Here is a 15591-nt window from a genome sequence, read left to right on the forward strand (position 1 = left end):
CCCTTACATCGCCCAAATAATTGTCATGTGACAAATCAGGTGAGGCCAAAATTTGTGGGTAGATAAGTTTAAGGTTCCCTATTAAAATGTTAAGTTTGGGGCCTATTGCATTTGAACTTGTGGCAAAATAAGGCTTTACATATCGATGAAAAAAAATATATCTTTCTTTATGCATTTCTATAAACCTGGGGAGAAGTTTAGTAGTAGAACTGTATCTTTAAAGTGTCACAAATATCTACCACAATGGATAGAGATGAAATTTTATGAACAGTTAAAGCCAAAGGTCCCTAGCATAGGTGTCAAGTTTTATTCAAAATGAAGTTGGCCAAATGGAAAAATAAATCATGAGAATCTAGTAAAAATAGGCAGTTGAAACTACAGTGAATAACCAATACATGGGAGGATATATGCTTGAATCTGAGCTAAAGTTGACATGTGGTGAACCCTAGACCATTTTCTAACTATCCATAAACTAGAAATTGCCACATCTCTTTTCCATGTGGCAAAACTTAGTGGTGGTCTATTGATACCCTCTAGAGATGCATGCTAGTCAAAAAACTTTTGCCTAAAGCTTCTAAAACAGAAAATGTTCATGTTGTTACATTAGATATGACCTATTTCATCTATTAATTACCAAAATTTCTTTGGATAACAACTATGCCATCTTTTCTATGCCTAAAGTTTTCTAACCAATTTGTGCTTATGGTTAAAATTTCCAAGTTTCCTATCCTCTCAACGTTTTCCTTCCATGGTCATGCATTTTGATCCAAAAGTCAAAAAAATTGGTTCCTAGAGTGGCAATTTGAATTGTTCGTAGAACCAACCACATGGAAGTTATTCTAACCTCAAAAAATAAAATAAAATGCATGGCTTAGGTGTTTCACAAAAAAAATGTCTTCATTTAAATAGAATTAAAGGACAACAATTCTTTGATCGATGTGCTTTTATTTAAGATGATTTCTTACATCCCAATTTTTCTTAAGTTAGAAATGTCAAAGGAAGTGATCTATAAACTTTTAAAAGGTTCTTGGGTCAGTAAATTATCTTTTTGGGCACAAAATACTTGTTGAGTTCACAGCATTTTAATTTGTGTAATGCTCACACTAAAATAAGTCCAAATACAATGGCTTTACACTCAATTTCAAAAAGAAATTCTTATGGTCCGCTAATCCAAATCCACACAATATCCACCACGTGGAGCACAACCCATTGAAATTGATTGTTTGGACATGAAAGTCCTACTCGGATTGCCCACATGTAAAAAAACAAATCTTAAGCTTCATCTCTATTATATGGCCCACCATGAAAGGGTTTGTACCTTTACACAACAATAGTTTCCTCCATGCCAAATTTCTTTTTTTTTGGTAGGACTCAAGGTTCCTACTTAAAAACATCAAGTTTGGGTATGGATTCGACACATGACAAAGAAAGGCTTTAATATCAGTTAGAAATAAAATTGTTGAATTATTTGAAACAAATGGATGGCGGCTAAGAAGGTTAACCTTTTGGGATTGGCGTTTGGCATGTGGTTTGTGTGATTACCAAAAAAAAAATGGATGGTCAAGAATAGAGGGGAAAATGTCAATAAAGGGGGGTGTAAGGTTCAATTTGGCTTTGAAATTTAAAAGCGGGCAATCCAAACTGTTCTCAATTATGCAACAGTTGAAATTACCACATTACTGGCTCATGTAGCAAAAACTAGTTTGGCTGTATAGAAACCTTATACCCAATGGAGCAAATTGGTTCAAACAAATCTGATTTTTCTTTTTATTCATTTATTTATTTATTTTTTGTAACAATTCTTGGTGTTTTATTATTACTTTGAAAATAGTTTGAAGAATTGTTGAAAATTGTTTGAGAAAGTGAAGTTAACTGAAGCAGCATCAAATGACCTCCCTTACTCGAATTGAGCTCGTCTCCAAGGAGGCGTGCGCCCAGGGTGCTGCCAGGGGGCATCCAGCGGCTGAGCTGTGCCGCACACATCTCGGTGCATGCCTAGGAATGTGTGCGGCACAGCCCAACGCTGGCAGTGCCCTAGGTGTTCCCTGCTCCCTGGAGACGATCCTGATCCCCCTTACTACCCTCAAACTTTGAACCATAATTATCCCATGAACCTTGTTCTTATTTGTTTTTACCCCCTCTTCCACTTCACTTGTGCTTTCAGCTAACCATATCAACTGTCCGAAGAGAAAAAAGCACACATCAATTATAAAATGAGAAAATAATAAAGGTAGAAGATTCACAGAGGATGTGGAATAATTACCAAACGAAATCATAAGATGCGTTAACAGAACGGTTTCATACATTGGAGGACATCGAGGTCATTTCATATGAAGAGAGAGAGGCATATCCTCCCCTGACGGCTCTGAGAACCTTTTCTCATATATCAATAAAATAAAAAAAATAAAAACCGAATTTATGAGAATGATCTGAATTCAAGGGTAATTTTGGTATCTAAAAATTTGAGGGCTAAAGGGTATTTGAAAGTTTGCTTTAAAGCTAGTACTCATAAAAGAAAATTTATTCATTTCTTTATATATAGGAGAAATTGGGAAACTACATAATACATTTACCCATGTAGAAGGCTGATAAAAACTTCCACCTATTTTATTTGTTAGTACCACAAAAATTCTCCCTCTCTATATAAATTCAAACACACACACACACTCCGATCCATGAAACAAACCCAACTCATCCTATTCTCTATTTCATTTCCATCATGACACATCCCATTCTATTGCTTGGACTTCTCATAGTAGCATACTTTAGTGTAAGAAAAAATTTGCACGCATTTCCGTTATTCATTCATTTTAACTTGGTTATTGCTTATATATATATGGGGGCGCTATTCTTCCATTTATATATTCATGTGTTCTATTTCTTATATGGTTGCTGTTATTTTTTCCCCTATGAATTTGCAGGTTTCTGAAGCTGAAAATGTCTTCTCACAATACTGGGAAGAGCATATTGGTCTTTCACACCCTCCAAATTGGTTAGCTGCAAAGGCCTCTCCATTGAGCTCCGATCAAGCGGCAACATTTATGAAACTTATGGAGGAAAATAAATTGGGTTCCCACTTGCGTTCCTTCTGTACGCAGGCTAATGTTGCTTGTTCTACAAATGCGGTGTTGAAGAAGACAATGAATGACACAACCCTGCCACCAATAGCCTGTATGGAGTACTGAGAGCATGGAAGGATCTTATGAGAATGTCACAATTGGAGCTATGAAACTCATCTATGGAAACCTCTCTGAACCACCAGCCTTATGTCATAGTTTACCATTCCTATTTCAAGCCTATTATTGCCATGTTTTACAGAAAGTAAAAGTATATGCAGTCGCTATAAATACTCGAAAGAAAATGAATCATGTGATCATGGCATGCCACTATGACACATCAACTTGGAATCCAAACCATCTTGCTTTTAAACTGTTGGGTTTTGGCCCAGGCCTAATTGAAGTCTGTCATTGGATAAATGAGAATGGACTTGTCTGGACAAAGACTCTAGGTTGATCAACCTTTGGAGATTTTATTATCTACCTTCCAGATCTCTTGATTGTGTTTTACATGTTATTACTTATGCTATTTGAAAGATAAATAATGACTTATTTTGGTTTGATGTTTTTGTCTTTCAAGCTTCAATATATTTTTGTTCTCATTTTATTGTCTTTCAGATCTCTTGTCATAAGCAGACATTGTACTGGAATATTATGATTTGTCAACCAATTTGCTAGAGATCAAGTCCTCAATCATTTGCAAAGCTTGTTAATACTGAAAGATATAGTTCCTAGTTTTTGAAAGACTAAATAAATGAATTTTGAATGTTCAAATGTAATTAAGCAGGTTGTGTTAGACTGAGGTGCTTTGATATTTTGAGTATGACGAAATGTTGTTATAGGATCAAGGTAGCATAAAATCATTTGATTTCGCATTGACATTGATCAATTAAACTATTGAGGGTTAAAAAGATGATAGAGGGGATCTAAGAAATCCTTTTATTGATACATGTTTATAAATCTTGGGAGAAGTTTTAGTAGTACAACGGTATCTTTAGAGTGCCACTCTACCAAAGAGATATTGGATAGAGCAGAAATTTCATAGAAAAGAAGAGCCTAAGGTCCGCCCGGACTTGTCAATCTGGCTAAGCAATGGTATAACATGTTTTTGGGAAAGGAATGTAAAGTACAGAAAGAAAGTGAAGCATGAAGTACATGTTTTTGGGAAAGGAATGTAAAATACAGGAAGAAAAAGTGAAGCATGAAGAATATAAGCTTTTTGTTTAATATGATCACATGCAATATAAAATTTTTGAGCAATGTATGTCCATAAGTATTACTTTAAATTGGTAGTCACGAGTAGGGTTTGGGTTGGACAACCCTTATCATATGGTCGTCACTTTGGGTATGCCTAAACATGTTTGATGTTGGGGTACGAATGCGAGTATGCACATGTTGATGAGTGTATTGGCGAAGAATCTTATTTTGTCGATTCCCTCATGTATTACTATCAGATGTAGGTTTGGGATAGACATGTGTCACCAAGACCCAGTACCTGAGAGGGCCTTATCACTGTATGACGTGAGCATATTCTTTGGTTCACCAATGACTGCGGTTCAAGAGAACTAAAGCCGGTGTTCTGAGAATGCGTAAATATCATGTGAGTGAAAGAGTCACTCAACATGGTCTCCACTGCTCAATTGAGGAACATCAAGGGGAGTTAGTTTGTGGATGGTCGGATTTAAATCAAGATCCTATACCGTTTTGTTAAATGGTTTTTTACAAAATATATTTTCATATAAAATGATAACTTTTTTTTATCCCGAATATTATCTGGGACCCAGGTTGGCCCCTAAAATTTTATTAAATAAAAACTTATCAAAGAATAAACAAATACAAGGGCCCCACATGCCCGCCTTATCCTAACCCAAAAACAGAGAGAAAACACTCCAACACTCTGAGAAAAGCAGCTCACCACCCATACAAGGCCCCCTACGAAACAAAGACTACTTTCTTAAAACTGGGAAACAAACTGCGTCCTCCCTAGTAATATGATGAAGCTCCAAAGGTAAATTTGAATCTCCACTAAAGAACTTATCTGATACCAACTCACAATGATAACTTATAATTATGTATTTGATTAAAGAGTTTAATCGTGTTTTGCGGATTTCGATCACGTACACAGACACTTCGATATGGACATGTACCATGGAATGGGGTTTGGCAGTACTAGTGTACATGCCCTAGATTTCATGACGATGATGTTGTTTAATGGAGGGTTGGTGCAAATTTGATATGCAGGGGTATTTCTGGGATTTGTTAATAATTAATTGATTTGTTTAAACTAGTATGGGCTTGGTGCTAATTAATTAAAGGCTCATTAATGTTTAAATTAATTAATTAAAATTATTCTCTTTTAGATTCTGCTTCTTCACTAATTAGAACCTTATCACTTAAGCCCATCAGAGTTTCAAGTCAAACAAGAGAGAGAGAGAGAGAGAGAGAGTCAGACTCTCACAAGGAATGGGGAAGCTCATAAGAGCTTCTCTTATTTAAACACACAAAAAAGGGGGGCAGATTTTTTGGAAGAGCAACCCCAGCCTTGGACGGATTTTTCTACCTCCCCCTCTAGAAAAATCATCCCCTGGCACTCTCGCTCCTCTCTCTCTCTCTCTCCTCCTTTGTTCTCTTACTCTCTAGAGCTTTGAGATTTGGTTAGGGTTTTAGAAACTTGGTTTTTCGGATTGGATCCAAGTTTTGGAGAAGAAATTCTGGTTTGGCTTAGGGCTTTGTTGATCGGCTCATTAGGGGAAGAACCATTATCTGGAGGAGGAGCAACACCTGAGGCTCAATAGGTTAGCAGATCTTAATGTTTATTTTGTACATTAAGTGTTTTAATTATTTTATAATCATGGAATATGAAAGAAACCCGAATCGATCTATTTTCCGCTGCGCATTCGGGTATAGGATGGTTCCCTCTTTCCATGGGATGGAAAGGAAATTTTTTTTTTCTTCTTGTGGATCTCATAATTTTATGGGACAAGAAAAGAGAGGGTTTGGTAATAATTTTTTATACCAAACCCTAATTAGAGGGTTCCCATTGGAGACCATGGGAAACCCTAATTTTAAAATAGGGTGCCCATGGGCAACCATGGGCAGCCCTGGGTGCAAAACCCTAGTATAATATTTATTTGGTTTCCTAGGGAAACCAAGGAGATGATCCCATGGACTGTAGTTTGCCAACACATTCAGTGTGGAGCCCCAGTGGGGATTCAAGAGTTGTATCATGTATCTATCCCTTCTCAATGTAAGAGGGGTGTGTGCACTCCCAAATTAGTGCTGGGATGTTGGGTTTGATCGGATCATTGGTGAGGCATCAAAATGGGTGTCTTTGCATCGACGGTGAGTGTTTGGTACATCCAAGTTGCCAAATATAAGCTTGAGTGTGAAACAAAATAAAATCGGAGATAAACATGGCAAGTTTGGGCTTCTCGGATTTGCATAGGGTCGACATTGAACTGGGGTTGAGTTGACATCGAGGAGGGGGTGAGTCAACATCGAGATGTTGTCGATGAACAGGTGTTGACATCGGTGGGGGTATTTTTAGTGTCGATAAAAATGTTCTGAGTGCTAATGTGAGATAGACAATAAAAAGGCTCTGCTCGATAGTTAAAGGGAGATGGGTCGATGTCAATGGAAGGTAGGGTTGATGTCAACTCGGGGTCTTTAAATGTCGGTCTTGGTTTGGGTGTCGACAGGAGTGGTTTGGGCTATCTGGCCCGGTTCTGTGTTAGGCTAGGCTGGTTCCAAAGAAGTCTGGGTTAGGGCTAGCCTTTCCAGAGGATCTTGGAGGGCCCTAGGGCTCTGGTTTTGGCTTCGATAAGGGTTAAAATGATCTGTGGATTGATTCGGGCAGGAAGCCTCTGGGGGAGAAGACAAAATGAGGTGTCTACACCTACAACACTGAGGTGAGTCTTATAATTCCTTTGGAATATAATTAGTAAATAGTAATGAGTCAACTAATTTTAAAAATTTTACAAATGCATATAGATAAAGAGTTTTAGGGAGGAAAGTTTTGGAACCGAATCTACAGGGTAAGGTCGGTCACACGGTGATGCTGGTACGCAATTCAATACCTTATTCTTTAAATTACATATGTATTGAAACTTGTGAAATGCAAATAACATGTCTTTTTTGTTGTAATGAAATTGGATGGTGGGTGTTGTATGGGAGTACGACAAAGAATTTAAGGGAAATAACAATCAATATCCTCTTTCAAACATGTTCCACTTCCAACTATGAGCGGAACGAGAGTACGTTTTCGCTCATCCACTCCAAGAGGCAAAACAGATTGGGTTCCCAAAGTCTAGCCGACTTGGTGTATGTGCACTATAATATGAAGCTGAAAATGCAGCACATACGAATGGGACAAGAGGGTAATAGGGACACTATCGATCTTGCAGACATTTTCCAAGTGGACTCAGACAATGAGAATCCTATTGTGGATTAGGTGAGGGATAGAGGTGAGACGGTGATGGATCAAACTGGAGGTAAGCCTAACCCCATGATAGTCACGGTGATGGGTGCTAATGTGGATGAGTAGATGGTTGGAGAGGGTCAAATACACTCACAGGAAGCGTCACCCATACCGTTCAAGCACACAGGTGAAAATGCTGATAAGGAGGAAGATGATTGGTCCATGTCCTCAGGTGATTGGGGTGATGCCTCGCATTTCATTCCTATTAATTTATTAGTAATTGTGTGGTGCTGGCAGGTATCTTATGTTTTTGCAGAAGCTTGAGTTAATTGGGTGTATTCTCGTATGCTTAAGGTATTGTTTAATCAATGATTTTTATTGTATGTTTATTTATATTTATTATTATTTTATTAGTTATGAGCATATTTTAAGAGTATTTTGTTTTTTAAGTATTTTATACCTTGTATAAGGCTATTGTTATTTATGGATTAAGAGGTTTATTTTGTTTAAGTCTTATAAGTCCTTGGGTTCATGTGGAAGAGAAGGTTTAACCAAGGGTTGGTTCACCTTGGGTTGTTTTAGTTCATTTTAAGTGAAAAATGTTATTTTTGCAATTAGAGGATTTGACCAAGGGTAAGATAAAGGTTGTACCCAGTGCACAAGGCTCCCGCATTTTAGCAGGGTCTGGGGAAGGTCTAATGTACGCAGCCTTACCCCTGTTTTCAGAGAGGCTGTTTCCAGGACTTAAACCCGTGACCAAGCATTCAGCAAGTGAGCACATGACAAAGGGTAAGATTGGAAATATAAAAGCTTAGTAATCATGCAAGTGATTCTATTGGTCAAAATCGAATAATGGAGAGTGATTTTAGTGACATTATAATGGGAAGATCATTGATGCGTTAGGATATTTACAAAATTGTCATTATGGCTTATAAGAGCATTATGTTGTAGGAAAAAGATTCTTTACACCAAAAGAAAGAGACGAGAAAGGCTTATAGAAGAAAGGGAGCCTGAAGAGCATTCTACTCTCTAAAATCCTTAATATTTGAGAGGAATTTGATGATTCTTGGTTTAAGAAGTTGATAAGAGCTTAAGAGAAAGAGACAAACCCAGTTTACTCCAGGATGAGCTTGAGTTTGAGGTATAACATTTGAAATTCGTTTGATTTTGGGTTGGTTTTGTATAATGATGTTAGAATAGTTTAGATGTGTTATCCCTGATCGGTTTTAAGTGATTTAAGAAGGGGATCCTTGGATTTCAAAAGACTGGAAGAGAATCATCATTTTTTAGTGAAAACAAGGTAAAAGAGATGGAAATGAATTGATTTTGCATCTAAGCTTTGATTTGTATCTTGGATGGTTTATTCATGTTAGTTATGATGTATTCTATTAGGTCGTAACTTAAATTGAAGAGTTGAAACGATTTGATTGAGGAATCAAAGAGAAACTCTAGTTCTTGAAGAACAAAGAGAGCATTCAAGGTAATTTTCTTTTTGGTTTTGTGGATTCTTAATGCATGTTTAATTAAACATGCTAGTATTTTTAGGATGCTTATTTTGATGGGATTATATGTTTAATTTTGTGCATATAGGTTTAGGTGTTGAAACTCTCCTTGATTACCCCATTTCTTGTTGAATTTTCAATTCTAGGCAGACTGACCTCTACGTTCTCGGGGTGGCATAACTCACTCATTTTAAATGAAAATAGGGTATTTAATGAGGCATTGGAAATTAGACTCATAGGGATTCATTATCTAGGTTTTGAGTTTTTTCATAAAATTCATGGAAGTGGGCCAATAACCCCCTGGAAGTTTGAGGCAGAGCATGAAAATTTTGCTGTATTTTGCCCAATTATCCTATATAATGCTCAATTCTTTTGAGTGCTTTCTTTAGGATTTTTTCAAGGACTATAAAGAAAAATTTTGGTGACTAAAATACCCTTGAATAGGATGTTTTCTACTGTAGGACCTCTACCTTAGACAAGAGAATGAGAACTCAGGAGATTAGTTGAAGTTTTGTATCGAAATGATCAAGTATTGGACTGTTGTGAGTAATCGAACTCAACTGATGGTTAAATATGGAATGTAATGTAGGAATATTATGTGCTATGAATTAGTAAATGATTATATTACAATATGATTGATTTTATGAAAAAGGAATGCTTATGTTCATGATGAGTGCTATGGATTATTATTGGTCATAGTACAAAGTGAGTAATCTAACTCAATTGATGGTTAGCTATTACTTGTAATGCATGAACGATGTGTGTTATGAAAAAGTAATGATCCTAGTACAATATGGATGATTCTACAATAAGTAATATGTATATGTCCATGCTTGTTTTGAAGGGTTATTGTGAGGACAATGACCGTATGGGGAGGGATAGCCACGTGTCGTCCAGCTCATCCCTCTTTTTTTTTTAGGGGGGGGGGGAAGAGAGAGGTGAATTGAATGTTGAAGTTGCAACCTAGAAGAGGGTCTAGGACCCATGATGTAAATGTAATGACTCTCATGCAACACCCTTTTGGGGACAAATGGTCTGTTGGTCTGGGTACGGGTCAAGTTACGGTCCGAGAAAGGTATTAGGCACCCCAGTCCGTCCGGACTTGCTGGTCTTCCTATTGCTAGGCATTATGGAATGAATAACATGCTTTAAAAGTATGCAAAATGCAAGTACAAATGCAAAGAAGTAAAATACAAGGGGAGTGAAGAGAACACATACCCGGAGGTTCGGCTGCAAGGCAAGGGTTAGTATACTAGAATGTAAAATGAAGGGTCCACAAACCTAAATAACCTAAACATGATTGACTCTAGGCTAAACATAATGATGTGATAAATGCATGTAAATGTAGATGATAATTTAATACATATGCATGGAGGAATCTGGGAATAATGCAAGAAAGAATATGTCAATGATGAATGTGTATGATGGAGTCTTAAATTACGAGGGATTGGGATCATGGAGATAGCTGCATGGGAGATGAGATACAACACATAAAAATGAAGAAGAAAGAAAAAACAATATAGGGTGTGATCACCGTTGTTAGAGTTAAAATAATTACCGCAAGCGTACGGGTCAATCGTAGCTACGGGTCGAACACGAGGAGATATACGCCACTCTATTTAACTAACTTAAAAGTAATGCAAAGTGAACCAAATTAAAGTGTTAAATTAAACTAATTAAACTAATGAAAATTAATGCATCCTAACTCATAAGCATCTAACAAAATTAAGGGATTAAATTGGCGTCCTAACACATGAGCATCTAACCTATCAAACTAAAGCGAATTGAAAGGAATAAAATTGCAGCCACACATAATAACCATATAAAAAGAAATAAGGGAATAAAAGTGCACCCACAAACCACAATCATATAAAAAAAAAAAAAAAGAAATAGAGGGAGAAGAAGAAGAAGATAGAGGAGAGGGAGAATGAGATACCTTGATGTGCTTGAACCGGATTGAACTTGCTTCCTCTTCTAAATCTCCAAGTCTTGTCATCAACTTAAAAACTTAGACTAGAAAGCTTAAAACTAAATTAGAATTATTACAACCATATTGAAGACATAAAATTAAAGCATGAATCAAAAGCATCACAACCATGAAATTGAAATTATAAAATCAAACTAGAACTTAGAAAACCAAAAACTAGAAGAAGAGAATAAGAGAAGAAAAAATTTCACTAATTAATTGAACTAAAAACTACACTAAAAACTGAATTAAAATTGAACTAGAAACTAACTAAAATTAAACTAAAAACTAACTTGTTACAATCCAAAGGGCAAGGGGTATTTATAAGGGGAAGGGAGAAGAGAGAAGAAGGAAGTGGTAGGAAAAATATTCCCTAAGAAAAGAGAATATTCTCTTCTCCTTCCTCTACATTGCCTTGAATCCCAAAAAAAAAGAAAAAAAATAGAACGAGGGAGAGAAAATAATCCTAGATACATAAACCTTCTATTTATTAAAAAGTAATTTTCTAATTCTAACTTGTGCTTCCTTTTCTTTGTAGGTGTCTTCTCCAAACAATGAGATCAAGGCATCTTTAACTTTTCAACCTTCCATAGATGAGAGAATATCTTTCAAAAGAATTCTATCTCAAGTAAAATTCCAAAAGTGCCCTTGAGAATTTGGAGGAGAGAGAGAGCAAGGGTGATGACTAGAATTCCACTCACAATTAATAAAATATCAAATCTATCCTTCAAAAACCGTAGAGCATGGGATGCTTATATGGGCCTCACTATTGTATTCCTTACGAAAAATCACCCAAAATAGATCCAAATTTCGTCCAATTTGGAGTTCGGGAGCCCAAGATATCTTAAGTTGAAGTTTGACTGCTCCAGAGCCTTCCAAATTGGAATCTTTCGGTTGACAGAAAAATAACTTCTGTGAATTGCGCTAAGACCCCTGGAATCCGAATTTCCACTTTATTTTGTCTCCGGCCGACTGTCAATAATTATAAATAAAACCCTATCCATGGAAACGGCCGTAACTTCTTCATTTCAACTCGGAATCAGGTGTTGTTTGAACCGTTGCAAAGCTGACTCGACGGGCTACACATCCATACTATTAATACCTCAAAATTATGCTAAGGGGTCCACTGTAATCACATTCAAATTTGATTGATTGGCTTGATTCTTTCAGTGCTCAATCCAAACTTGATTTTCTCGACTCCTGGGCGCTTCCGACTATTCTTAGCATCTTTTGCTCCATTTTCACAAGAATTCACCTAAAACCTAAAAAGCACAAGAAAGCACCGAAGTAACTCTGTCCTATATGGTAAAATGTATACTTTATGCCCTAAGATTTCACACATAAATGTGCTCATCAACTGTCTAGAAAGATGGGATCATACTCCTCTTGAAGATGCAAAACGCGATAAAAGTAAGAAAAACAGTGAAAATTGAATAAGATAAAAGACCAAAGGGCCTACGTAATGAAAGAATGTCGAAGTAAGAGTGTGGAGGTTTCCCTTATGTAACTCAAGAGATTCGTACGCTGAGCAAGTTTCGCCGCTTGTTGTGGCTGCTCTTGTCTCTTGTACTTGAATGCTTCATCGTCAAGCCGAAATTACCGGATTGGTGTCTTCAAGTCTTGATCTTAGGGTTTTCAAGCAAGGGGGTATTGCTCAAGAGGTGAGGGGAGGCAATAGGCTAAGGTCAAGTAAGGACCAAAGGCTAAGGACTCAAGTCAAGAGAGTCGGGAGCTGAATTGGGGCAAGCAAGGGCCAAGGAAGGATTGTCTATGAAGTAGGACCTGGCAAAGCTCATAGGAAGTGCATGTAACCCTTCTCAACATGAGAGGGGGTGTATTTATAGATGTAGAGGGGTATGTGTACTCCCAAATTCGTGTAGGGTTGGTGGAGTGAATCCAGTTCGTCAAAGATGACTGTCTTTACATCGACGATGGGTGTAAAGTCAAGGTAGGGACCAATGGGGTATGGGCAAGTGTTTAATTGCCTTTGGGGGTGTTTCTTGGGGCCTAAGGATGCCAAGATTGAGATCCAAAGTGCCAAAAATAGGCTAGGATGCTAAAGGAATCGAAATCAGAGCTAATCGTGGCAAGTTTGGGCTTCTCGGATTAGCAGTTATTCGACAGTGAAAGTGCCCGATTCGATATCGAAATGGGGTATGGTTGACATCGAGTGGCTGTCGATGAACTGGGCTCGACATCGAGGGTTGGTATTTGAGTGTCGATTGCCATTTTCTGAATGTCAAAGTGAGATAGACAGTAGAAATGTACTGTTCGATAGTGAGAGAGTATGGCTCGATGTCCATGGCAGGTGGGTTCGGTGTCGACTCGGGGCCTTTGAGTGTCGAGATGGGTTTCAATGTCGATGGACATGGTTTGGACTGTTTGGGCTGTTTGGGCTAGGTTTTGGGCTGGGCCAGGCTGGTTCCAAGGGGTCTAGGTCTAGCCTTTTCAGGGGTACTTAGACGGCTTGGGAGGCTCTGGTTTAGGCTCCAGCAAGGGGAAGGAGTGATCAATAAACAGATTTAGGTAGTGCACACTGACGCTACATCCATAGATACACCGGCTCTAGGCATTGGAGGGTGTTCATCATCGTTATAGGAAACCTTCGGGGATAAACAAAATGAGGTGTCTACAGTTATACTACATGAAATGATTTGCTTATTATTTAATCGACTGTTAAAAAGAATGTAAAGATTGTTATTAAGAGCATGATCATAGACATATGAGTTGATGTATAAATGTAATGTTAAGAGGAAATAAGAGTTCAACAAAAAAAAGAGGACATAAGAGAACCAATAAAAAAGAATGATAAAGAAAAAGAGTAAATGATTAAGAAAAGAAATGACCATCATGTGACCATGCAGAGTACATAAAGAGAAGTCTGGTCCTGAGGCTTGAATTTATAAGGGTTTCGCACTTTGAGCAGATTCGTCGGCATTTTTGTAGTGCCTATGAGCTGATCTGGATTTCATACTGGACATGAGAATTGTAGTTCGTCGAGTGCTCTTCGAAACACAACTAGAATCGTGTAATTATGAGTTTGGACGGCGACGTTACAGCGATACTCGTTTGGCACCTCAAAATTAAGGGCATTTTGTGTGTGCTCGTGCACACGTGCACCATCAAAACTTCAAATGATGATATCTCCCTTATCCGACCTCCGTTTGAGACGATTCAACTTGCAGAATTTTTGTCTTGGAGAGCTCTACGCACAGGGTATGAGAGAATATGTGGGTTGTAGCTTTCACCAGTGCAGAAATTGCAAAAATCTGCTTAGAGTTATTTTAGTCATTTGGTAGTGATTCGGCATGTTGGTGGCGATTCAGGAGTTTTTGGGCCTACATGGCAGCATAGGGAACCTCATTGTAGTGTCCTACAGTGCTTGACAGCCTTGGATACCCTCAGGTGAAGGCTAGATGCATCAAAATTTTTAATTTCATAAGGGTTCCGCACTTGCAGCAGATTCGTCGGCATTTTCGGAGTGCCTATGAACCTTTATTCTTTACATTCTTGTATACTAACCCTTGCTCTGTAGCCGAACCTCCAGGTATGTGCATCTTATCCTCCCTTGTATTTTACTTTTTTATAATTTTTCTCACATTTTACATTCTCTCTCAAAGCATGTTATGACCTTACTCAATTGTGCCTATCAATAGAAAGACCGGCAAGTTCGGGTGGACTAGAGTGCCTAATACCTTCCCCAGATCGTAACTTCACCCATACCCAACCAAAGGACCATTTGTTCCCCAAAAGGCATCACATGAGAGTCATTATATTTATATTTTTGGATCCTAAACCCTCCTCTAGGACCACCACCACCGTCACCACCACCGCTGCTACCACCATCACTAGCACCACCAACACTGCAACCACCTAAACAAATATAGAGAATATTTTCTTAGAAATTGAACTACCATAAGAATTTTTTTATTCTTGAAATATTTCATTTTGATACAACCAAAATAATTTTGTTGTTTTGACCAAAAGTCTATTTGTTGACAAATTCATAAAATCAATGCAAAATTGGAATGAAAATCATACGAAATCAAAACCCAATCTTGATTAATATTTAAGGATAAAAGATTTGTACAACACAAACTTAATTTCAAAATTGCATGCTAGCACCCCTCATAAGACTCAGTTTACTATAGCACACCCCCTGCAAAATGTATCATATGCCCCCTATTTTTAATGTTTTTCCATAGGGATGATGTTCTCTGTGCTACAGCACAGCCTACACCCAGACACATGGGCCTGCCATTCAGGAGGCAGCCTGCGCCTCCGGCACAGAAAACTTTCTCCCTTCCCCATAATGCCCCTCTTCCAAGGCATGAAATTACACACTGTCCGTATAGCAAACCTCTCCTATTTTAATTTTCCCAAATATTTTTTAATCAATGTTGTTGTACATATTATTCTATTAATCCAAAAAAAAAAAAAAGATTCTGATCCAACGGTTTTGACTGCAGGATGAAACTGACGTGGACTCCAATAAGACATCCATTTCAAAATTACAACTTGAGGGGTAAAATTAGAATGTTTCACACAGCAGCGTTTGGCAATTTTCTTAGACGGAGCAGGCAAGTAGGTGGGGGTTGCTGGATCCACAAGAAAACCAAACCCAGAGAGTATTCTATGGGTTATTTCTTC

General features: G+C 37.7%; 1 protein-coding gene across 1 annotated transcript; it reads left to right on the plus strand.

The window, feature by feature from the left end:
• Positions 1–2686: 2686 nt before the first annotated feature.
• On the plus strand, positions 2687–3185 carry LOC122655482 (polygalacturonase non-catalytic subunit AroGP2-like). Its single transcript, XM_043849673.1, has 2 exons — positions 2687–2770; positions 2922–3185. The coding sequence occupies exons 1-2, from the start codon at positions 2720–2722 to the stop codon at positions 3183–3185; spliced, it is 315 nt and encodes a 104-aa protein (XP_043705608.1). The 5' UTR covers positions 2687–2719.
• Positions 3186–15591: the final 12406 nt, after the last annotated feature.

This window comes from Telopea speciosissima, chromosome 3, assembly GCF_018873765.1.
Source record: "Telopea speciosissima isolate NSW1024214 ecotype Mountain lineage chromosome 3, Tspe_v1, whole genome shotgun sequence".
Classification (NCBI taxonomy): Eukaryota; Viridiplantae; Streptophyta; class Magnoliopsida; order Proteales; family Proteaceae; genus Telopea; species Telopea speciosissima.

Bases quoted from the DNA above. Each gene is read 5' to 3' on its own strand.
- LOC122655482 (XM_043849673.1), top strand. From the start codon at position 2,720: ATGACACATCCCATTCTATTGCTTGGACTTCTCATAGTAGCATACTTT. The intron at 2,771-2,921 runs GTAAGAAAAAAT...ATGAATTTGCAG, and splicing joins TCATAGTAGCATACTTTAGT to GTTTCTGAAGCTGAAAATGT.